The sequence below is a fragment of the Nelumbo lutea genome, chromosome 6, assembly GCF_056320005.1.
Source record: "Nelumbo lutea isolate HS-2025 chromosome 6, American lotus-T2T, whole genome shotgun sequence".
NCBI classification, from domain to species: Eukaryota; Viridiplantae; Streptophyta; class Magnoliopsida; order Proteales; family Nelumbonaceae; genus Nelumbo; species Nelumbo lutea.
Genome location: NC_142689.1, coordinates 27,829,961 through 27,854,026, shown reverse-complemented (window position 1 = coordinate 27,854,026; position 24,066 = coordinate 27,829,961). Strand labels below are relative to the sequence as shown.

The window sequence follows — 24,066 nt, the reverse complement described above, 5'->3', positions numbered from 1 at the left end:
TAGGGCTGTTCATAAGAATGCCCAACCCGACCAAACCGACCAACCCAGACCGATCCAACCCGAGTCGGCCGGGTTTTCATCCGTATCGGTCTGTTTCGGGTTGGGCACATACGTAAACCGAAATCTCTGGTCAGTTTCGGTTTTCTTGCGTGAAAACCAAAACCAAAACCAACCCGACCCGAACCGAACTAGTATTCTACTAGTTTAGTAGTTCCTACTTCGTAGTTTGAGTAGTTTCCTAATTCCTACTAATCTTCTACTTTTAGACTTCTAGTAGAACTAGAACTCTAGAAGGCCCATTAGACAATTACAATTAGAATTCAATTAGGTGTCCTTTTTTAGTTTTTTATCTAGATTAGAATTTAGAAGGTTTCTAAATTTTTATTTTATTGATTTACTTACCTAGATTTACCTAGTTTTTTACTCTAGAAGGCCCATTATTGACACTTGTTTTTACATGAAGAATTTATTGATTTTATTCTTTACCTGAATTAAATTTAGATTTATCTTGGAATCTTGAATATCAAATTATCAACTAATTCAGATTTTATTTGGATTTGTGCAAGAGCAAAACCAAACCAACCTAACATCTAAGATTAGCATAACGCTTGAACCAAAACCAACCAAAAATAGTTAAAAACCGAGCAAGTCAGGTCAAATTGAATTGGGTTGGTCAATTTGTTGGGTTTGATCAGTTTTATGAACAGCCCCCTACAATGAAACAAGTGTCATGGCATTTCACACTTTAACATATCATGATGAATAACCTATTATGACTACCAAAATTATGAAAAACCCGACCCCCACACACACACATATATATATATATATTTATTTTGAAGAAAGCCCGTATTGTCTTTCAACAATACAAACATTAAGGGGGGCGAAAACCAAAGAAACTGTCCTAGAGCATGCTTGGCTAGAAAATGGGCTGCAAAACCAAAGAAACTGTCCTAGAGCATGCTTGGCTAGAAAATGGGCTGCAATATATATATATATATATATTTTGAAGAAAGCCCGTATTGTCTTTCAACAATACAAACATTAAGGGGAGCGAAAACCAAAGAAACTGTCCTAGAGCATGCTTGGCTAGAAAATGGGCTGCAATATTACCTGTTCTAGGGGTATGAGAAGAAGAGTCCTGCAATCAACAATAATTGTGTGAATTCGCCAATCTGAGTCTAAGGGGTCCAACATTGAGCATTCCCCTCAAGAACAAATCCCTCTCTAAAGGCTTTAAGGCTTTAGCTTCAGTTTCTTCAGAGGCGTTCTATGCTAGCTCTTAACAGATTGAACAAAAAGAAAATCCCCACCATCTGATAGAAGAAATGGTAGAAAGATGAGATTGAGGGTGGAGATTGAATTCGTTTGTTCAAGCTTGAGCTTGGTCACTTCAATAATTTGTTTGACATTGGGCTTTTAAGATAGTTTGGCGTCAATCTTGTCAAAAACAGCTTTGCATCTGCAATGCCACATTATAATTGCACAAATACTTAACAAACTTAGAGTCTGTCTATCTTACCATACCCTTTTCTCGTAGAAGAAAATTTCTATTCATGATTTTGTTGCTACTTGCTAGAATTCTATATTATTATTCAACTAAACTTTAAAATTCAGGTGTCGTGCAATGGTTTCAACTTTCAAGCAGTGAGGCTCCACTAGTAAATGATAGTACTAAATTATATATCCAATTTTTAAAAATATAAAATCATGTAAATGATATTGGGCCATTACATTGCCACTTTAAGAACAACTGAATAATCTCAACTATCCAAATAATGTATTAAGATTCAAACTAAATCAACACAAAAATAGGTTATAAAAATAAATGATCTCTGATGTGAATGAGAAGAATCAATCTTGGCCATTGATTTATCTAGGTTTTAATTATTCATGACAATTCAAGTAGAGCTGGAAAGCGGTCCGTGCCACTTGCAGGCCAAATAATTGGACAATGCCAATACAGCCCATGGCCTAACACGACACTGTCCATACATACACATATGCATATATAAAATAATATATTAATATGCATATAAATTTTTATTTTTATTTTTATTATACTGTTTTATTCTTTTTTTTTTTTGTGTACATCATAATTTATATGAAATAAAATTTTAACATTCTTTTATTTCTTGTCTATCATGTTAATTTATTTTAACTTTTCATTATTTTTTCAATTTTTCTAAAATAAATCATGTCGGACCAGCATAGCCCCTGTTACTTTCATAAAATATCGAATTATGATGTATCAAACAACAATTAAAATCTGGGCCATCAAAATGACATTCAAAGGTCAATCAACTAGTTCCAACCATTCAAACGATGTACAAAATTTCATCCAACGTAACCTATCTAAATGATGATGCATAAAAGCCCGAAGATATGGGCCATTGAAGAGGTGTCTTATAATTGGTGAACTAATCTCAATCATCCAAAGTGATGTATCAAAATTTCAACTAATTTAGGTGATTAAAATCAACGTTTTCGAACTGCAGTTGACCTGAATGATCGGACCATTCGGCTCGGGAACCGTCCAGGCAACTAGTTCTATTTTACCTTAAACCTGCAATCTGGTAAAAAACAGTTGAAAAAGTCAACAAACAATTGACTTGGACGGTTGAATCATCGAACCGTTCAACGATTTTTTACCAATTTTTTATTTTTTAAATTATTTTTTAATTATTTTTAATTTTATTGTCAGAATGGGCCGTTAATTCGAACTGGACGATCGAACTGTCAACCTGAAAACCAGTGGCCAAAACGATTCCGTTTACAGGTTGCTTTTTAAAACATTCATCCAAATCATGTACTGAATCAACCAAAAAATCAGGGCTATCAAAATGGTCTCCTAATATCGAAGGCTTAATCTTGGCCATCCAAACAACGCATCAAGATTTCAGTTGATCTTGATCTTGGCCTTTCAACTAAGGCACCAATAAGACTTCTGAAAATCTATGTCAAATAAGGTAATGAACAAAACAAGCCAGATATTTAATTCTATGATACTGAAAGGTTTTTAAAAATGGCCCGGAGACCGAACTGGTCAGAGGTCTAGTTACCGGGTCAAACGGTTTGAATGATCGACTTGTTCTGATAAAAAAATTAAAAAAATAAAAAACGGTCAAAATCGTTCGAACGATTAACCGCCCAGGTCAGCGGTTTGCTGACCAAAATCAACAGTTATTTCGGGCAGATTTCCCGTTTTGGAGAAAACCAAAGCCAGTCACCTGATTGATTTTCAGTTTTTCTGGTCCAACCGCCTGGTCCGGTCCAATTTTTGAAAACCATGTATGAAAATGTTAAACAATTAAAACCCCATCCGAATTTGAATGAATTGGTTATTCATTCAATGATACCAGATGATTGATTATCAATTTTTTATGTGTGAAACTTCTTCATTATCACAGTCAAACTCCCAATTTGTGTATTTAGATTTCTAACTAATCCATCTCATTCGAATGGGATATCAAATCAACTAATCTAACCGATTAAAGTAGTCTCCTAAGACCAATGAATTAATCTCAACCATTGAAGTGATATCAAGATTTTAATTAATCTAGCCTATCAAAGAAATATGCTAAATCAACCCAAAAATCATAAAGGTTGTCAAATTAGCCTCTAACAGTGGATTAATCTCACCTATCCAAAATGATGTGCGAAATTGACTAAACATTTGATTTCTCAAAATAGTGATCATGGAGTTAGCCTGTTCTCTTGTATCTGTTAGGTTCTTTGCAAAGACATTTTAAATAGTATTTATTTGTACTATAAAGGTGGTAAGTCTTTGTTTAGCAAGTACAAGGGTACTTTGTGCTTCTCATCCACCGGCATATGGAAGAGATCAATTCATGGGTTCTGTAAACGTATTTAATTGTTTATGACAATAAAGGGTAATTTGGTAATTTCAATCTACGGTAATGTCTATTAATAATATTTTATTTATGTGACAGTTTTTGAGAGTTTTGATACTGCAGCAAGTAAAACTATCCATAAAATACAATGTACTAATATGCATTTTATCCAAAAATTTTTATCATGAATCTAATATAAACATGATACCTGGAAGACCAAATAGATTACCACTTGATTGATTAAGACTTTTCTAATACGGGTTGATTGGTTACTTCAACTATCAAGTCTTTTGGGTATCATAGCCGAACCCATACTATGTTATATATACATTTATAAGCTGAGCAATGAGTGTAAGCAGAAATGTTCATTCCCTACACAATATGCGTGGTAACCTGAATGTACTTACAAGTTAGGACAGATTATGATTTTGTGACTTGTGAGACATTTATACCATAAAATAGGCCGATCCAATGGTATCCAGAGCCCCAATCCAACCCAATTCATTTAAATCCACGCATTTCCAGCCAGTTAGGTAATGGTTGGATGGTTGGGTTTGGGAAGATGATAAGTGGGTTAAGTCTTGAATGCATCAAATTGGTTGGATTGGAGAATTGCAATCTGAATGAAGGAGAAAATAACTAGAAAAGCTCTGTATTGTTGGTTTCACTTTCACCCTCAAATTTCTGTGATTGGTCAAACAAATTTTGATTATCCGTATGGTAGTCACTCAGATTGCTCCAGTGAACTTATCACTATCAGAGTTTTGGAGGTGATAGATCATCATCAGGGTTTGGATCATTTGTTTTCATAGTTTAAAGCAAGACAGAGAGACTCAGGCACATGAGTGGGTACCTTAGCCCTGTCATGTGCCAGCTCAATGACCCAATAGAATGGTTTTGCTTTTGCAGTACCCGGACCCTCATCACCTGCCTCCTCCTGTGTTCTCAAACCCAAGACTCTCCATTGAAAAAAAGGGGAGGGAATTAAAATAATATTGGCTGATGAATTGCTGATGATGATGGCTGGGTTGAATGACTGGTTGCTTTGTCTTTTGGTGAACAAGTTAATTAAAGACGGAGGTTGATAGCTCTGGCTGCCGTAATTTCTTCACTCCACACGACACATAGCCATTGATTCTTGGTCAACAAACCCAGAAATTTTTATATTTTCAAGAACTAAAAATGTTGTCATAAATACAGGCCCAGTAGTCCAGTACAATAATGTATATGTGAAGCTTGGCTGCCACTGCCAGAGAAAGTTTTCTGTTTGGCCTTTGGAGATTGGAGATGAAGAGCAGCAGAGATAGTTCAAATGCAAGCAGATTCAGATTTCGAGGTATCCATCTATATATCAAAATACAATGCCAAATCAAAGGCAGTAGTAGTATTGGCCATAATCAAACTTGCTGAATCAGCAGGCGGTGAAGTAGATAAATCCCTAATCCTATAAATTTCGTCAATCCATTTTATTTAGTGTGATAGTATTTAAATTATTTCTACCCAAGTCCTTTTGGTTTATCCCCGACCCTTTTAACCTCTTCAACTTGCAATAAATCATTTCTTTCCATTGGTACTATAACCAGAATTATTTCTCATAGAGCGTATCACAACACGTTCCAGTCATGTATTTGGAACATCTCCATAATCATTAATTTTTATTCATAGGAAAATTCTCAATGCACTGTGTAGGGTCAGTGTGTGAGAATATTTTGTAAGGAGAAAATCCAAACTCATTCCAACAAAGTATGAGAAATAAATTAATTGAATTAAAATGAAAGTTATAGGAGGAACACCCCCAGTATCTAATCTGCAATTCCAACAGTCCATGACCAACCGGGACGCATACAAGAAGAATCAGATGCAGTTTGCAGCTGCAGATGACAACTGATCTGCATGAAGACGGACATAACAACATGGTCAACCATGCTATATATCAGTTGGAAATCGCTTCAGTGCTCACAAGATGGGAGTGTACCTGTTGTGTACAGGGCGATGGTATTGCGTTATCAGTGACAACATCATATATTCCATATTTTATGCATTCGCAGTGTTCTCTGGAAAGAGGTGACATGACAAACCAGTTGGGGTCTGTGTGGATTATGGAGTTATATCGTATGAATATGTGCACTCTGAAAAGATTGCATGATCTTGATCTTAGTATGGAAGCCTATTTAAAGATAGTTAATTTGTAAGAGTATTGGAGGCATTTGATGAAGGATTGATAGGCAAACTTACTTGTGTCATAGGAGTGCTAGCCTTGGACTCGGCTGTTTTATATGAGATGATGTGTGTGGTCCATGTCTTTGGTGAATATCAAGTGTAAGAGAGTGGTTTCTTACCCCTGAAAAAGTAGCAGCATGTCCTAATTCCTCGTTAAATCATTTTTAGTGCATTGGTGAGTTCAAAATCTAATATAAGAACCGAAACTTTTCAAAGCTTTGAACCTTTGGCCGTATATTAATTCATTCTTATTGATTAAGAAAGATTTTTTTTTTTTTTTAAGTTTGATGTGACCATTCTTACAAATGGTTAACTTTGCATAGTTTACCTTTTCCTTTGGATAGATGCTAAACTTAAAATATGTGTTCATTCAGAGAGATCACTTGCTTAGAGTACATATATGTTGCTTTACAAACTATAAAAGTATTATTTTAACCCCCAAACTTTACTCTAGGTGGAGGGGCAGTCACCTTAACATCTTATTAAGCAAAACATCAAAAGGAAAGTGAAATAATACAAGGGAGGATGTAGCCCACCTTGCCTTACAACCCAAAACAAAAAGCACACCCCTTTACCCGTTCAACCCTGCCCAAAAGCTTAAACAAACAATACAATAGAAAATTACAGCAACAAAAGCAAAAGCCATTATATAGGAATCTTCATACAGTTCCTTCAACAGATTTTTGAGGTCCCATGGAAAATCCTGAGTTGTATAAAACATCTGAAATCTCCCCTCAAATATGTCCACATTAGCCCAGAAATTAGTAAATATATTCCCCTCAGGGAGTGAGTAAACCTAATTCTCATCGAATCATACATCTCCCTGATATATTTTACTATTTTAGAGCATCAGTAATATTCAACGGAGAGGAAGCCTTCTCAAGAATGATACCAATTAAAATCTTGTTATCACCTTCAACCTCTACTTCAGAAATACCATTATTGGGGCAGAGAGACAAACCATCAAGGAGAGCCAAGCATTCAGCCATAATAACAGTTCCAGTGCATGGTTTTAAATTTGAATGTAGTGTATTAAATAAGTTTTACTTGTGTTAAAGTTTCATATAAATAATTTTCAATTAATTTGTTCATAAAATATAATGCCAAAGTCCTTTTTTATCATTTTTTAGTTTAATTTATTCATACTATTCAATATATAATGCAATCCAAATTCAATTTGAATCCAACATAAATCCAATGGATAAGATTCAACTTGATCCCAAATATAAACGAATCAAATTAGGATCCGTCCATATCCAATTCAATCTGATCCGTTTTTACCCTAGGGCTGAGTTTGGAATGAACCGAGATGGGCTCATGTTGGACATGAGTTATTATCAAAAGGCTTAACCCAAGCCCAGAGGAAAATTAGATCAGGCTCGAGTCTTCGGGCCCAGGACGAGCAGAGCTTGAAGACTCTCAATCTACGAATACATTATACATGCAAAAAAAGCTCAACGTTGCAACCCTACGTTCTACTTCCAATAATAAAATAAAGAAAAACTTAAAACTAAAGTGGTCCGGAATTTGAACTTCCATTTGTCCTCCCATGCATTTGTATTGGTCCAAATGAAATTTGCATTGCAAGGGAATCTAAAGAGCAAAAAGTCTCAAAAATGCTTGGGCATATGCTTACCAAAGAACAAAGACGTTAGCATAGGTGGTAAGGTAAAGCTTCAAATTGATTCCACAAAGATCAAGAATGCCAATAAATTTCCTTTTATTCAAAATATTACAAAAAAAGATTCTAAATGAGGTCAATATAGAAATAGTTTACAAAATAGCCTGCCAGATTCATTATAATCAAAGGCATATATAAAGTGGATACTTGAGAAATTGACCTTACATCACTACAAGAAAATTCCAGTAATCAAATCATTGGGGATTAATTCTCTAAAGACCTATGATTCAAATTTCAATTAAATGGACAAAAACAAAAATAAAAAACAAGTAATCAGTAAACTCTCCCCCCTCAGACTCCCAACATTTCAAGAGTCATCGTCTTTCCCCGTACGGTATCTCAATCTGTCTGCATAACAACGCACAATAATGTCAGTATCATGCACCCAATTTTCACGTTTCATAAGAGTGAAATAAACATCAAACATCTACTTGTAGAAAATCAAGACTGTTCATTGACCATGGCAATTTTCCCTCCAAAGTAGCAGTTAGTAGATACCTGCATTGTTAATAATCTTGCACACTATACACATGCATTACACGGCTATCCCTTCCTTAAATTCACCGAATATATCTGGACATCCATCCCATTTTCTTTGCTCCCTTGCTTCCCAGTAACCGCCCACATAACGATAAGACCCATTCTCACCATCTTTCTCAAACCATCTTGGCTTCCAACCATTTTCTTGTAATTTCCTGGACTGCATTAATGAAAATTAAATAAATAAATGAAACTTTTAAAAAACTTTTGAATACTAGAAATAGCAACCATCTATGTGCATCAATTGTGAAAGAAAATCCCGAACTGTACGAAATAAAGGTGCACCCATATACATCCCGAGATACAAGTCTCTTGGTAAACCACATGTAAAATCTCTCGTTAGTAACCACTACTGCAGACCGTGTTCTCTACTGAATTCCAAGTATTATATGCGACTTTGGAGGAATATTCAATCATCAGTCTGTGAAACTATGGTCATTAGACAGATAAGTCTGTGAAAGAAGAGGGACTAACAAAGAGAACTAATGGCAATCTAATCAGCAATTACAGCCGTCGCGAGGAATGTGAATCATATCACACAGAAAATGAAAAACAGGTGCAAGATGGAAGACATATTTGAACAGCAAGGATGATCTGGATCAATCTAATCCATCTTACACATGAAAGAAATCTTGCATCAATTTATCAAAATAGAAATAATTGCCAATTTGGAATAAAGATAACACTGTTAATAGGACCCAGAGACCAGAACTAAATCTTGCATTCTAATACGTATCAAAAACATTCACTATAGTGATGGCATTATATTCTGCATTAAGAAAAGATACATCAATAATGGCAATGCTTCACTTGGCTTAATTAATGAGATAAGAACATATATTTTCTAGGAAAATGCCCAAAAAATGAGAAGAAAATGTTTTATTGCTCCTTGCTCAAGAGTGCATAGATTTTCAAGAATAATATTAGTACAAAAAGTGAACCATCTAAGGTTCATAGGCATTTGGAGAGCCAAGATTGATGAACATGTAAACCATACATCTGAGGCTAATTATAGGAATTTTAGCAAAAAGCTTATTTAAAAAAAAAAAGGCTCATTTCAAATTCATGTTAATAAAACCATATAGTACAAAAAAGTGGTACCGCACATACCATCCTCTGCCTCTGCTCTAAACGCAACTTCTCTGCATTCGCCCTCTCGAATTCCCCATTCTCTAGATGCCGTTGATCCGGTCTAAGTCTTGAGTCCGTGGGTGGAAGCTTCTCCTTAATCCGTGATCAAACACTCGGAATCAGACAGAGCTAAAACAGACAATTAGAGATGAATAAGAAAAAAACAAAGTAGATTATAACACAACTGATTTCATACATAATCTCTACCTGTAGTCCGGGTGTCAGCTCGTTCAATGTGATTGCAAATGATGTTAAGTTGTACCGAGTGAGATTAGGAGGTGGTTTGCTACTTTTCCATAAAAGGGAGGCCCCTGATGGCAAATTACTACTCCTGGACTTGGCAACACCATCACCACTGATGTAATGCATGCTATCATCCCACTTTCCAAATAAGGTGGCAACTTTATTCCCCACGACATCCTCAACATATCCTTGCACCTGTGCAGCACAACCAGGCAGATTCGTAACTCTGCAAGTTGCAACTTGATGCATCCGGGTGCTATAAATAACAGGATAAAGCACTAAGGTGGCAAAACATGAAATCTTGTACTCCACCGCCAGCCATCCATGCAACATGCCCATGGGGGGAGACATGCACCACAAGATATGAGAAAAGAGATGAAATGGAAGAAAATCGCGTGGATAAGATGATATCACCATCTATCTGCCTCAAAATAATATGATTGGTCTATTATTTGTAATCCATACAACCCAATATGTCATATGACCAAGGTTCAAAATTTCGATACAATATGCCCCGTATCAGTGGCTTCACGATACGCCTATTTACAGATGTTTCAGGAACAGGCCTCTTTTTAATTAAAAATATGGTTAAAAATAGGCCCAAAAACCAAATTTTGAAAAAAAAAAAAAACTAAAAAAAACAAAAAGCGTGTTATTTTAAGTACCGATATGCCCCTGCCAATACATAGGGGCGTATTGATATTTTGAACCTTGCATATGACCACTGAATTTCCCTCAACATTAGCATGCATGCAAATGGGATGGCAAATAGGCGAATACGCAAGGCCTCTCATGCTTCCTCACCTTGAGATCTAATATCTCCTTGTTTACCTGGTGAGGATTACGGTCAAGGATGGACTGTTCTTTGAACTTGAGTTTGCAAGAATATTGACGGTTACCCTGTATATGCATTGTCCCATGGTGATCACAATACACTTTACCAAGGATGAGATTGTAGATACTTGTTGTGACCTGAAGATGGCAGATACGTTCTAAATATTCATTTTATAAGGATTAAAAAGAGAAATCACAGACGAAAACCACAAATACCTTGCTCCACTGGAAGATCTCACCATCATCAAACTCCAGGGTCAACACACCGACAGGATCAAGCTGAATTGACCTACCCCAAAATTTTGTCCTTAGGTTGCTGTCACCCCAGATTTTCCATCCTTTGCCTTCACAGTGGCAGGCAATAACCGTAGGGTGATGGCTAACCTATGTTACAAAATAAGATGGAATTACAAATTGGCATACAAGATTATAAACAAAAATGTTAAAGTTAAAAATCAATATAATGTCAAGTATATAGACACAAAAGGGCAAATGGTGTATGAAGCATTTGCAAAGTGCAACTGCATATGTAGAACTTACCAGCCCATTCCTATTTTAGGAACACTTTAATAATGCATCTTTATATGTGTATATGTGCAGCTAAAAAGGTTGTTAGATACTGACCTTCTCAGAGAAGAAATGAATCCCTTTATCAGGGTAATCAGCTTCATAGGTTTCTCCCAACAAAGGATTGAAAGGCTTGCAGTGTCGACCCTCAGAGGAGGCATATCCAGATACAGCAAATGCAGCTACATTCAGAATTCTTAGAAGACTGTTCCCCTAGAAAAACAATACAGGCACCATTTGAGCAAAATGATGTGAAATGTCCACAATTAGCCATGCAGCAAGTTAAGAACCTTTTCCTCACCAAGATTCAAAATCTTTGTACACATTTGAAATTGTTGCATTGTACAATAAAACTACATGCATAGAGAGAAAATGCAAGAATTTCCATAAACTATGCAACTTTGAGAAAATATTAATCCTGGCCAGTAACATGGATAAGGTAATAACCAGAAACACAAGACAGAAGCTAAATCAACCAATCTATTATGTTACCTTCCACTTCCTTCCTCACCGATAAAACATAAAACCAAATTAAACACATGATAATTTGAAAGACATATCAATAATAAATTTCAACTCAATCCAAGGGCAGCCCAGTGCACAAGGCACCTGCCAATAAGGCGTCTGGGGAGGGACAAATGTATACAGCCTTACCCCTGCACAGAGAGAGGCTGCTTACAAGATTTGAACCCTGGTCACCAAAGTCGCAATGGAGCAACCCAACAGTTGTGCCAAGGGCCACCCCTCCCTCTAATTAGTGAATAATAACATGAGCTGTCTTTAAAATTGAGTTTATGAAAATACGATGTTTTAAGCTAAATAATATCAAATGAATTAAAATTCAAAAATGAAGATATGGGAACTCTAAGTGCTAACAAATGTCAGATGTCCAAATACAAAATATGGAAAAAGCAGAAGGCCCACCATATATACCAATGTAAACATAATCCTGTAAAACCACCAATTGCATTGTTACTTAAAATTCAAACAAGTATAATCAATCCAATCATCGTCAGAAATAACACATTATGATACAAACACCAAAAGGGGAGAAAAAGGAGGTCAAACATTATCATCCTCAAGAGAATGTCAAATCAAATCCTTTTTTATTGAACCACATAACATAAAAATGTAAATGTATATCATGAATGACAAAAGGCAGAACTTTGTATAAAACTTGCCTTTTTCCCATACACATATGCTCGATCCAGAAGATAAGAGTATTCCAAGTCCTCAAAGCATTTCTGCAGAGATGATATTGGCTCATTGAAGTAAACTGGGAGACAGACTCTTGTGAGATCCTTTCCAACATTGTCTTTGATCATTGACCAAAGGCTAACACCTTTCTCTTTCTCAACTGGAACAGGAAGTTTCTTTCGCCTTTCAATGTGAGGGAAAATGTAGTCAAATTCTTTCTCAGGATGCACCTTCTCCAAAGTATCCAAGGTGTTTCCAGGTATCATACAGCTCAACACAGTGTTTTCCATTCCCATTACAGACTGACAATTAGAAGGAGAATCGCTAAAATACTCGCTAGTGTCAAAAAAAGAAGTCTCTTCATCCTCTGAGATTTCCTCGAGCTCTTGTTTTTCAATATCATCAGATGATTCAGTTGTGCTGTATTCTGAATGCCAAAATAATGTCAGCCAAAAGAGAAGACAGGGAATAAAACTTTAAGATACCAATAAATACTAAGAAACATCAGTAGTTGATAGAACTTGGCAGTAACTAAATGACAACTTTGACCGAGAAATCGTAAAACACAACAAACCTAAAATTCAAAATTCCAGGAAAGACTCAAATTGGCAAAGAAAATCTATTTCATGATCATATTCAAGTATGAGTGTCAAATTATGGGTGTCAACTGTACAGTTATTGATCTAGTCTGTATGGCCTACACAGCTAACTAGTCCCTTGACTATCCAATGCTTTGATAACACTATAAAAGTAAATCATTATCCCTAGTAAACAGAAGGCTAAGAAGGTGCCAGATAGCTTTCTGGTAAGGTCTCTGGTTGTTTGTATAAGCGACTTGGAACAGACAGAGAGGCACAAATTGGGAATCTAGACATGTCTCTACATGCATATAATTGTACATTGACATTATGAGACACCAGAACTTCAAATAACAGTTGCCAAAACTTATGTGGTCCTTCAAGGGCTTAAGAGATTAGTTAAAACTTAAAAGGTATCTCAGCTACTTAAATGAAAAGGAGATGATATCATTCAATTTCCCCTGGGAGGGCTCCTTAGAAAAACCACCATCCACCCTGTTGTAGAATGATGATACAAATAACAAACTTCATATTGATGGCAATTTAAAAGAGATTCCAGAGATCAGTTGGGATTCAAGGGTTCTTCTCAAGGCTAACAGGGATATATTTTAGCTTATGGGGGCCCCATACCATAAAAAAAGCTCTCCCTTGGGTGCTCAAAAAACTAAGAATCCTGCCACCTCTGCAGGTACCTAGGTGTCTTTTATACCTCTTATTGTGATTTACGAGAATTGGGTGAGCATAGATGCCTAAATGAGATGGATTTCTATGGACTTTAATACTATAGCAGATGGTCCAGCCAATTCAGAATAATAAGGGTATTAGGATATTAAAGTTCCAATCCCATAGATTCTTGCAACAAGGGGAACCCTGCCCATAACTCAGGACAAAGCCTAGGTTTAGCATCTAGAAACTGCCAATAGAATACAAGAATAATTATTACAATGAAAAACAAAAAGGGGAAATTGTGTTAAATTAAACAACATTCCAGAAACTTCAATTTTCCCCCCTTTATCACTATAGTAAATGGAAACACAGAAAGGACATGAAGAGATTAACAAATACCACTATATTTTCCATGTCCAAGGCTTGAAAATTCATGCTTTGTTAGCTGGAACTGGCTTTCATGTATTCCAGGGGTCTCAACTTCAATGTTAGCTGCCTGCAAAACAAAACCAGTTCTTTTATTCAACAAGAAATAATCTTGAACAAGTAGATAAAAAGAAAATTACAAAACATGAAGAACTGATAATGAAATATTTTTAATGGAAAACCACGTTCTAAAATTAGTCAGAATAATTACCCTGTGAATATGCCTAAATCTGTAACCTCAACATTATAATTTATCTATTTACAAAACAAGAATATTGATTCAAATGAACAACATCAATGCTAAAACAGTACAGGGAACTATAGCCATCTTGCCAGCTTTGCATGTTACCATGAAAACCATGCAATGCTACACTTTGGCATGAAGATACATACATAACAAAAGCCATATTAAAAATTCACACTCACAATAAAGCAATGCTACCCTGAAACTAGAAGATACATGCAATGGAAGATATGCAAGTTGCATGCATAAATAAAAACCATCCAATGATACTCTGAGACTAGAAGACACATACAATGGAAGATATGCAAGTTACATGCACAAACAAAAAACCACGCAATACTACTCTGTGGCTTGAAGATACGTGAATAAAAGTCATCATGCCAACTAATGAAAGATATGAAATCCTGCCAAATAGATGGAACAATTTAATTCCACATGGAATTTAAACTAGATCTACACCACTCCAAGGGAACTAACACCAATAACAAAGCAGGGGAAGGACCTAAACATGAATCCATATTACGGGGCATCCAAGAGGGGTGACAGCCACCTCACAGTGCAAAGTGGGGGGGGGAGCAACTATGGGGTTCAAAAAACAGGAAACCAAGCACATGAAATATGCATTTCTAACAATGTTACACTTTAAATGGATCCAATTTGGCATGTCAGAGAGCTTGCAGAGACAAAAAAATATTCCAACATCTGAATTAAAAGAATTAGATTTTTCTTTTACCCTTCCACGGAGACAGATTTTGTTTAAAGTAACGCTGACTACTAAAGTGAGGGAAGTTATTTTCCCCACAAAAAAAAAAAAAAGCAGTAGGATTTTCTTTTCCTTCTAAGAAATATAGAATAGGGAAAGGGGAAATAAAAGGAAAAGGAAAGAACCTACCTTAATTGACAGGGTCAGTACTTATAAGGAGATCCGTGAGGTTCCAGGTGAGAATTTAGTAAAATTACATTCCTGATGGTCAGTTAAATTTACACCACCCAACATTGGTATGTAGAACAAATAAAAACGATAGTAGCAATAAAAAATGAGTCCACAAAAAATAAATAGAAAGCAGTTTTTTCCTACCTCATCCAACTAAAGAGAGCATACCAGAGACATTGTGCCTTCCTCCTAAATATTTTACCTAAAGTATGTCACAACAGCATCGGTAACAGATTCAATGTAAATGTCCAAACAAACTAAACAAGCATAAAAAAAAAAAAAACTTAAAAGCCCATTGATGTCTTTTTGATACTGAACCTGATGATATCTATGATATAAATGAAATAATAACTCAAATTATTAGGGGCTTCCAACCTCCGAATAACAACCTAGAAGTACCATAAGTTGTCATGTGGAACAAAAAATATAATCCTTTGAACAAAAATATCATCTTAATTTGATGATAATCTTCGTATTTGTACTTACTAACATCTGAATTGCCAAACTCCAGAAAACTTCATGAAAATACATCAGAGAGGGTATAAATACAAAAAGCATGCTTCCATTCCCATTATATAAATATAAAAGATGTCACTATTTTCTAAAATGTAAGTGAGCAATAATAACATTTTATTACTTCACTTCCAAGGGCATAGGGTTTAAAAATAATAGAAATTAAAATACCTCCAGCTGTCTTAATGTGTCAAGCAAATTAGATCGTTCTTCACAAAGAACTTTAAATTGTGCTTGTAACTCTGAAAACTCTGACAGCATAATCTTCTCACATTCCTGGATAACTATCTCACTGGTTCCCTCTTCGAGCAAGCGACTTCTAAGCTTCTCCGTTGATATGGATAAATCATTAGGAACAAGGGAAAGTTTATCATTCAATGGTCTCAGGGAAAATAGGCTCCTTGAAGAGACTAATGCATTAATCCAAGATACACGGTCTTTCTTTGAATCAGTTCTGAGATGAAGAGTCTTCGTAGCAGTGAATATGTAGAATCGTCTATCATCAGACTTGCTCTCACGAAATGATGAAATCTGTAATAAAATAATTAAACATAGAAATTATTTAGCTTAAATCAAATCATACACTTGCGTAAACTGGTAAATGAAAATATATATCATCAGTTCATCACAGCAGAAGCTAATTGGGATGGTGATATATGTATCATCATGAAAGATTTGCACTCCATTAGCAACATTTACCAGAAGTTCATTAGTTCATTTCCTAATAGATGATAAACGATTTGTGAAATCTTTTTTTGCCATATCACATTGCACACAGGACAGGAAAACACAGATTAGAGAAAATTACAGAAATTAGGTTAATTCAATTGCCACTCCTTCAGTTCATGTGGCCTTTAGCGTTGCTGTCATAAAGGTACATTAAATAAAAGAATGTATACATTAACGGAACAGTAAAAAATTAATGTCCTGACAGGAAATTAACTGAAATATAAACTTAAAAAAAAAATCAATGCATAGCAAATTAAAAGTACAAAAAACCAGAACTAGAACCAACAGTATAAGTGGAACCTAGCAGAGATGAGCTACGCAATAAATCATCCTCCCAGAAACGAAGCCACTAGTCACATTTAATTCCAAAAAAAAACCTAGCTACGGTTACTTCCTTCCACCGCAAACACAACGAATCCGATTGCCAATTTTAAGTAAGTGAGCATATTTAAATTTCCAGATTTTTTTTATGCTGTGGTTCAACTTCAACCCGATGGCTAACTGAAAGAGATACATCACTCGTGTTAATTCCAAACAACCTAGTTACGGTTACTTCCACCGCAGATAACGCAACGAACCCGATGAGTAATTTAAATAATTGAGAATATTTGAATTTCCAGAATACAAGTTGTAGTTAAACCCGATGGCTAATAAAAAAGGAGAAGGGGGAGGGGGTGGGGGAGGGAAAGAGATACAACACAAGCTGCTCCACATTCTACATGCGATGGAGTCGAAAAGAAAAGGAAAAAGACGAAAGCTAAGAAATGATGACAAACTTGGAGAGAAAAAATGGATCAAGCTCATCCAGCTCTAGTCATCGCCAAACATCTGAGCGAAGACAGAAATTAAAAAAGAACGAAAGAAAGAATTGCTCGACGAATCATTCGAATAAAACAATGAAATGAAAGGACAGAGAAAAAATTCAGCTTCTCCGTTAGCGTCTATACTCCCAAAAGGCCAAAAGCGTGGACATCCAAACCAGGCATTTTATTTTACGTCTTTTTTACTGAAAAAATAAAAAATAAAAAACACCCATAACGACAGCCCATCTCAATAAAAGCGGTAGAAACCCAGACTTCACCCCTCCAAGCCACTTAAACCCATGAACAGTAATAAAAAACAACGCAGATGCTCAACAAGACTAGACAAAAGAAGACGAAACCAAGGACACTTCGATATCACATAGATTAGATCCACCGCTCGTTTATGAATCACGACGCTTGACATGTTTTTCCTCTTTTCCTTTTATTTTCCTCTAAAACCAATAATAAAAAAAAAAGAGTAGAAGGGAGTGAACCTCACCGTCAAAACCCTCCACCAAAGAGTCCCCGCAGTAAAAAAAAAAAAACCTAAAAACTGAAGCTGACGAGAAGAGAAAAGTATGGAAAAAAGAGAGGCGAACGCATTGGAAAAGATCGCCACTTGCAACTCCGAAGAAACGCAGGAAATTAAAACCTGGAGATATCTACATTTATCAAAGCTGTGATGTGACCTGCAGCTGAGAAAACCCTAGGCCTACCTCATAGCTTATCGTGTGGCCTACAACCTCACCTGAAAACCTCACCTGCTGATGTGACCCACTTACAGCTTAACATGCAGTGAAACTGTAAAATAACCGGTTAAAAGCAAATGAGAGAGAGAAGTTGGATTGAGGAGGCGAGGGAACAGAGAAATATTTTTGCGGTCGTACCCGAAAAATACACAGCTTTTCTGTATTCGCAGATCACAGAAGAATGTGGAGGAACGACGAAGGAACCAATGGTTTATAAGCTTACGCTCAGTTATCTAAGCCTCTGTGGCAGAATGAGAAAAAGAAAAAGAAATTACAAAGAGAGAAAACGACGCAATTGGTAAGCCTTATAAATTGATTTGAATAGAGAAAATTTCTGATAATAGCAACTTTTTATCTTTCTTTTTTGGCGGAGCGCTGGATAACGGAGGCCTCCTCCGATTGGCGCCAAAATGGAATAACGCAGCAAAGATTTTCTCCGATTGGATGTCTTTAGTTATGGAGTGGTCGTTCGTAAAGAAAGCTTCTCTCTCTATCTTACCTTTAGATGAACAACACCAGCCGTTTTCTGTTGCTTTCTTCTCCCTACACTGTCAAGGCGTGAAAGGCGACCGGAAGAAACATCTCCGATAAGTCGAACGTCATCGCTCGTCGACAACATATTGAGACTCTCCGATCGCCGAATCTTGGAGTAAGAAAGGACGCCATTTCTCAAGCAAAACCATCGAGATCTCCATCCCTTACCGTAATTGGTCCACTTGTAAAGAAGCCCGGCGACATTAACATCAGATCCCGTCTCCCTTCCGACATAGCAGTCAGATCCACCGTAAGTGGCAGTAGAACCCCCCAAAAAACCGCTTCTCGTCGCGGAAACCTCCGGTGACCGATCCCCGATCCCAGGGCTCTCCAGTGAGATGCAACACAAGGGATGCATTTCCTTTACCCGCATTCCGATCTGCAGATTCAAATTCAACAATCAAATCTCCAACTAAAACGAAAGAAATTGAAAACCGAAACAGAGTGTTTGTATAAATATCGGATTCCTTTTTTCGTAGTAAAAAACTAATAGCTTATTGAGAGAGAGAGAGAGAGAGAGAGAGAGAGAGACTAGTGAAAGAAAAACCTGCGAGAGAGTTCTGAAACCGAGCAGAACCCAGTGAGATGGGGAGATAGGGAGAGAAAAAGAGGGAGATGTGATGAATTTGAAGATTTAATAAATAAATTCAAAAAAAAAGGAGTTGTTCTTTTTAATTTACGTAACAAATAATAAATTTATTTTAATAATAAAACATGCGGCAGTCGCTGTGAAGCGACGAAGGACGGAAGGAGGGGCGCAGGGTGGGTGAAGGCAGTAGCAAGTTGCAACCAGCAACGCTAACGCTAGCCCCGTTGGCAGTATCGTAATAAATTGCCATATAAGGGAAGATTCGTAGTAAGGGACTTGGCATCAAGGAAGAAGAAATTCATATAAATAAGCAAATGAAACGGATTTCGGGTTTCGGGTTCCCTTTTCGCCTACACTCTCTCAGTTGCACTAGACTGGTGACTTGGTGAGGTGTGGAGGATGGATGCGGTGCGGGCCGGGTGGAGGTGGACTTGTTGAGTCGTGGTGTTTTTTGTGATAAAACACACACACACACAGAAATCTCGTGAATTTCTCGTTTAGCTTTTTCAGGTCTTTTATTTATGATTTCGTCGGCTGCGGGAGTCAAATTGGTGGACTTAGCATTTATTGCACAAAATCATGAAATGAAATGAGTCTCGCATTTATAATGACGAAATTACCCTTCATTGATTAACAATTTCCATGATTACATAATTAATATATTGGAAATAAAGAGGTGGAGCGTGGCAGAGGTCGAACGTCTGTTTCTTCTGACACGTGTCAGTGACAAGGGGGATCGATTCATCAGCACATGTGGCGCAGCAATCCGCACCGCGCGTCCATTGGATTGGATGCTTTATGCTTATTATTATTTTCCCCCGCTTTCACGCTCCGCTACTTTTACAAGGAAATACGCGCTACGACCTAACAACTGCTAACTCTAACTGCATATAGCAGAGTGCGAGCTTCTAGTGTTCCACACAAACGGTCGGTTACGTTACGTTTACGTATGTGGCCTTGCCAAATTTAACCAAATGCCCTAAACAAACAATCAATTTACAATTTTTTTTGGATTTCCCCGTGAAAGAAAACGAAATAACCGTACTCCCTTCGCTTATATTTAAAAAAAACCGTACATGTGTAAGGATAGTCTTGTCATTGCATATATAAAAATAGATAATGATGGAATCAGGGAAATGAGAGAATCCAAGAAAATCTCGGGCATCTCGTTCCAAAACTGTGTCCCATTCTCACCCATCTTTTCTCGTATTGCTCGTAAGTCGTAAGGGAGGTGGGAGTGGGAAAAAAAAAAAGGTTAAAGCTCTTACTACAATGGACCGGGTTTCGTTGGACAAACGGTGTCGCACGAGTGGTCTATGAACAGCCCCAGAATCTTACACGTGGCAGATCAGAGTGTAAAAACGTCATAATCTTGGGTTTTGGCTACTGGAATTTGAATTATTTACAACACCACCCTCTCTTGCTTGATCGATGTGAAAGAAAAAAAAAAGAAAAAAACTGAATGGTCTAGGGATTGACAGAATTGGGAACAGAAGAAGAAAATAAATGAAAATGTATAAATATAGGGCGTGACGTCAAATCGTTCGTGATGAAAATGTGTAACCCAAAAACGTTACACATTCCAACCGTATATCGGAAACATCTCATCTGCCAAATCCCAATGGCTTAAGGCAGAAGAGCTGGTTGTTTAGTTAGTAAACCAAGTGGGGAATTAATTAAAGGTTCTTAGGACTGAAATAGCAAAAAGTGGAAAGTTGAGGTGTATAAACCAAGTAACCATCTCAGCTTTTTAACAAACGCACTTTAACACGAGTTGGTTGGATGCTTGTCAAGTCTCTGAAGAATTCAAATCAGCCCCTCACCAGATTGCCCCCACATCGTATTGTATTGATGACATCATGATCATTTCTGATATACGGCTTGAATGTGCTGTGGGGGGGCAATGTAGTGGGAGGGCTGTCTCTGAAAGCCTTTACTACTGTAGTGATGAAGGAAGCACCCTCAGAACTGAAGAGACGTCTATTCACTGTTTCAAAATTCTTTAATTTCCTACACTTCAGCTCGGATGTAAGCAATTGCCCTCTAAAGACAACTTTGCACTGTAACACTCTATCTCTAATTCTCTGTGGTTAAATTATTTCATTCAAAAAATAAATAAATAAAAGAAACAGAGCATGTGCATCTCATGTGCTAAGCACTAGTGACTAAGTGAGAAAGGAATGAAAACAAGTCTAAATTGTATAATAAATGCATGGTTTTTTTTTCCTATGATTATCTTGTTAGTCAAGTAAAGGAAGAGATATTGCTTAAAGGGCAATTATTAGAGTTGGGGATTGAATTGGACAAGTTTATGAATAATATTGCATATCCTCTTATCCCCATTGGATCTGGGATCTTCCCGTCGCCCTAAACTAAAGTGATCATGTCTTAATCTGACCAACTAATAATAATCCATGCTTGCTCCCTTCTCCCTACCTTCTGATTTGACTAACAGAATATTATGTCTTGAATTGAACTGGATCAATCAACAACCAAATCTGGTTTTGTCAAAGAAAACTACATTCACATTCACAAGATCAAAGTAGGGAGACAAGGAGATTAGGGGTTAGTCCCCCATACGAAAAATCGTTTCATAAACAAGAGGCACACCATAGGGAACAACCAATTACCAATCTACACGAAACCCCACGATTCATCTAATCCCAATCACCTTTGTGGGAAGAGATGCCAATCTAGTAACCTGGTGAAGCAGCAGATCATATTTCTCAAAGTTAATCATCCAAAGAATAGGAAGCCACGTTAGGCAGGGGCAAGAGAAAGCCATATATCCAAGAGAGAGGGGTGTCAGGGCTTTGTGAGACCAAAACTATCTTGGTTTTCTCTCCCAGCCATGTGTTTAAAATATCTAAAAAGAAGGGTGGGACCCAATAACATGGTCTCTATCACATGTCACTTCTATGCTCCGTGATGGTCAGCCAAAACTTTGAATAAAAGTGTTGGATAAGGAAACACTAAATCTCACTTTTGCAAACATAAACAAACCAAAACCTTTTTTAACAAGTCTTTGCATTATATGTATAGTATTTTCTATCTTTACTTGCCTTGCATTATATATATATATATATATATATGATATGGGTCTAATAATAAGGTTAGTTCTGAAAAAGATGATATAAAACTCAAAAGCCAAATAAGTGGTAAGGAGGTTTGGAAGGTTGCGGTGGTGGGACAGGCAGAGCCATGTGTTGAGAAGAGAGAATGACGCCTAAACTGAAGGAAGTGATGTCACTCCACTCATGCATCTACTGTTGCTCCTCCCTTCTCCCTATCCCTACTTGTTACTTGTTACTTGTTACCTTTAGGGGAGGAGTTAAACGACGACGATTTCTCCCGTTATTGAGTAAATCATGTCATATACGCACCTCATTAGCAAATGCCTTATTATGGGCATTCCTTTATTTGTGTGCACCTCTCGTTATTTAGAAAAATTCACTTTAGAGTTTCTTTCAACGGTTAAGTGTTTATTGATACTTTGTTAATGTAATACTTAATGGCGTTTATGTGTCATAAATATCCTTATTAATTGCTCTTCTCAGTTTTGTCGTATAAAACGTTTATTCAATCAATAAACATATATGGAATCAAATATATACTAGGAGTCCGTTTGGCTTATAGAATTAGGGTTTGAAATGGTTCATCCTATTTTAAATGTTTGGTTGGGAAGAATCAGAACCCCATTCACATTTTTTGGTGGAATGGTCATTCTCACATTTCCTCCCTCTCCCTTGGAAATGAGAATTCATTCAAGTTAATTTCAATTCCAAATCTGCCTTGAAATAAGCAAGAATAATAGACCATTTTAATTTTTAATTCTAATGGATTTTGATTCTGATTTTAACTGTAAATCAAATAGACCCAAAGGGCATTTGTTTTGCAGTAAATGAGGGTAGGTCAGTTGTGTTGGACCGAGTGGCCTATGCCCCTCAATATCATCCTTGACGTGTAGGACTATCCATAGACCAACAGGAATAACCATACAATCAATAGAGTATTTGCTCTATATGGACCAACATGCACACACAATCAACACCTATTTTTCTAATTATTATTATTATTATTTATTTTCTTATAAAATAAAATTTGTTTTAACTTATCTCTTTTAAACTTAGTCCACTAGAGTAGTTATTGGTTGAGAAAATGTTTCAACAAGCATGGACAAATGTCTCATGCTAGTGGAAGCTAATCCCAACTATTTAGAGAGACTAGTGAATGACCCCGTACTAAGTACAGGGAATCAGTAATGTTAAATTTACATTATGAAATCAATAATGTTAAATTTATATTTATTAATATTTTCAAATAATTATTAAAATTTCAAAAATATTTATTTTAAAAAATAGTTTTTCAATAATTATTAGAATATGAATAATTTTCTTTTGTTACGATACATAGAGGGTTAATAATTAAGTGAGATAACCACTTTGCATTTTTTGCATTTTTTAGCAATGGATTGAAAATGGTGGTAGTGGCTTGTGGGCTTCAGTAGCAATTTCTCATAAAATCTCACATGTCTAGCATTCCAAAAAACTGAGAAGGCCATGTGTTTGAATGGTGGGGGGTTGTAACCTGGTTGTGGGTTGTGGGCTTTAGTAGGAATTTCTCAAAAACTGACACGTGTCTAGCTTTCTAAAAAATGAGAAGACCATTTGTCTGAATGGTGGTAATGGATTGTGGGCTCTAGGCTTTAACAATAACTTTTCAGAAAATATAATGTGTCTAAATTTGAAAAAGCCACGTGTCTAAATGGTGGGGGCTGTGTCTAAATTTGTGGACGGTTCATATCCATTGGAACAAACCCAACAGTTATAAATGGGTCTATAAATAGAACCCAAAATAGTGAGGAATATACTTGAACTACTAACAACATATTTCCTTCTCAGCATAACATTCTCTCTTAATCTCTCTTATCTGGATTATTATCAATTTTTAGTTGTTGTTAGAACATTACCTCCACTTTGAACTATTAAAGAAGTTTAGGCCCTGTGTTCAAACTTGACACACATTCCTGGGATA

The 24,066-nt window shown here is 36.5% G+C and overlaps 1 protein-coding gene across 4 annotated transcripts; it reads right to left on the bottom strand.

Annotated features, from left to right (window-relative positions):
* Nucleotides 1–7,777: 7,777 nt before the first annotated feature.
* ORP2A (OSBP(oxysterol binding protein)-related protein 2A) lies at nt 7,778–19,310 on the bottom strand. 4 transcript variants are annotated; one of them, XR_016101002.1, is made up of 12 exons: nt 18,991–19,310; nt 18,409–18,822; nt 15,800–16,159; nt 13,911–14,007; nt 12,252–12,694; nt 11,128–11,283; nt 10,720–10,887; nt 10,501–10,641; nt 9,634–9,864; nt 9,406–9,555; nt 8,254–8,455; nt 7,778–8,103 (listed from the first exon to the last, which is right to left on the bottom strand). XR_016101002.1 is itself a non-coding variant. In XM_088951019.1 (12 exons), the coding sequence occupies exons 2-11, from the start codon at nt 18,814–18,816 to the stop codon at nt 8,291–8,293; spliced, it is 2,283 nt and encodes a 760-aa protein (XP_088807145.1). In that variant the 5' UTR covers nt 18,817–18,822; nt 18,991–19,310; the 3' UTR covers nt 7,778–8,103; nt 8,254–8,290. The 4 variants fall into 4 exon arrangements, 2 of the variants coding, with proteins under 2 accessions (XP_088807145.1, XP_088807146.1); XM_088951019.1 differs by having other exon boundaries at nt 9,406–9,519; XR_016101003.1 differs by lacking the exon at nt 10,501–10,641.
* Nucleotides 19,311–24,066: the final 4,756 nt, after the last annotated feature.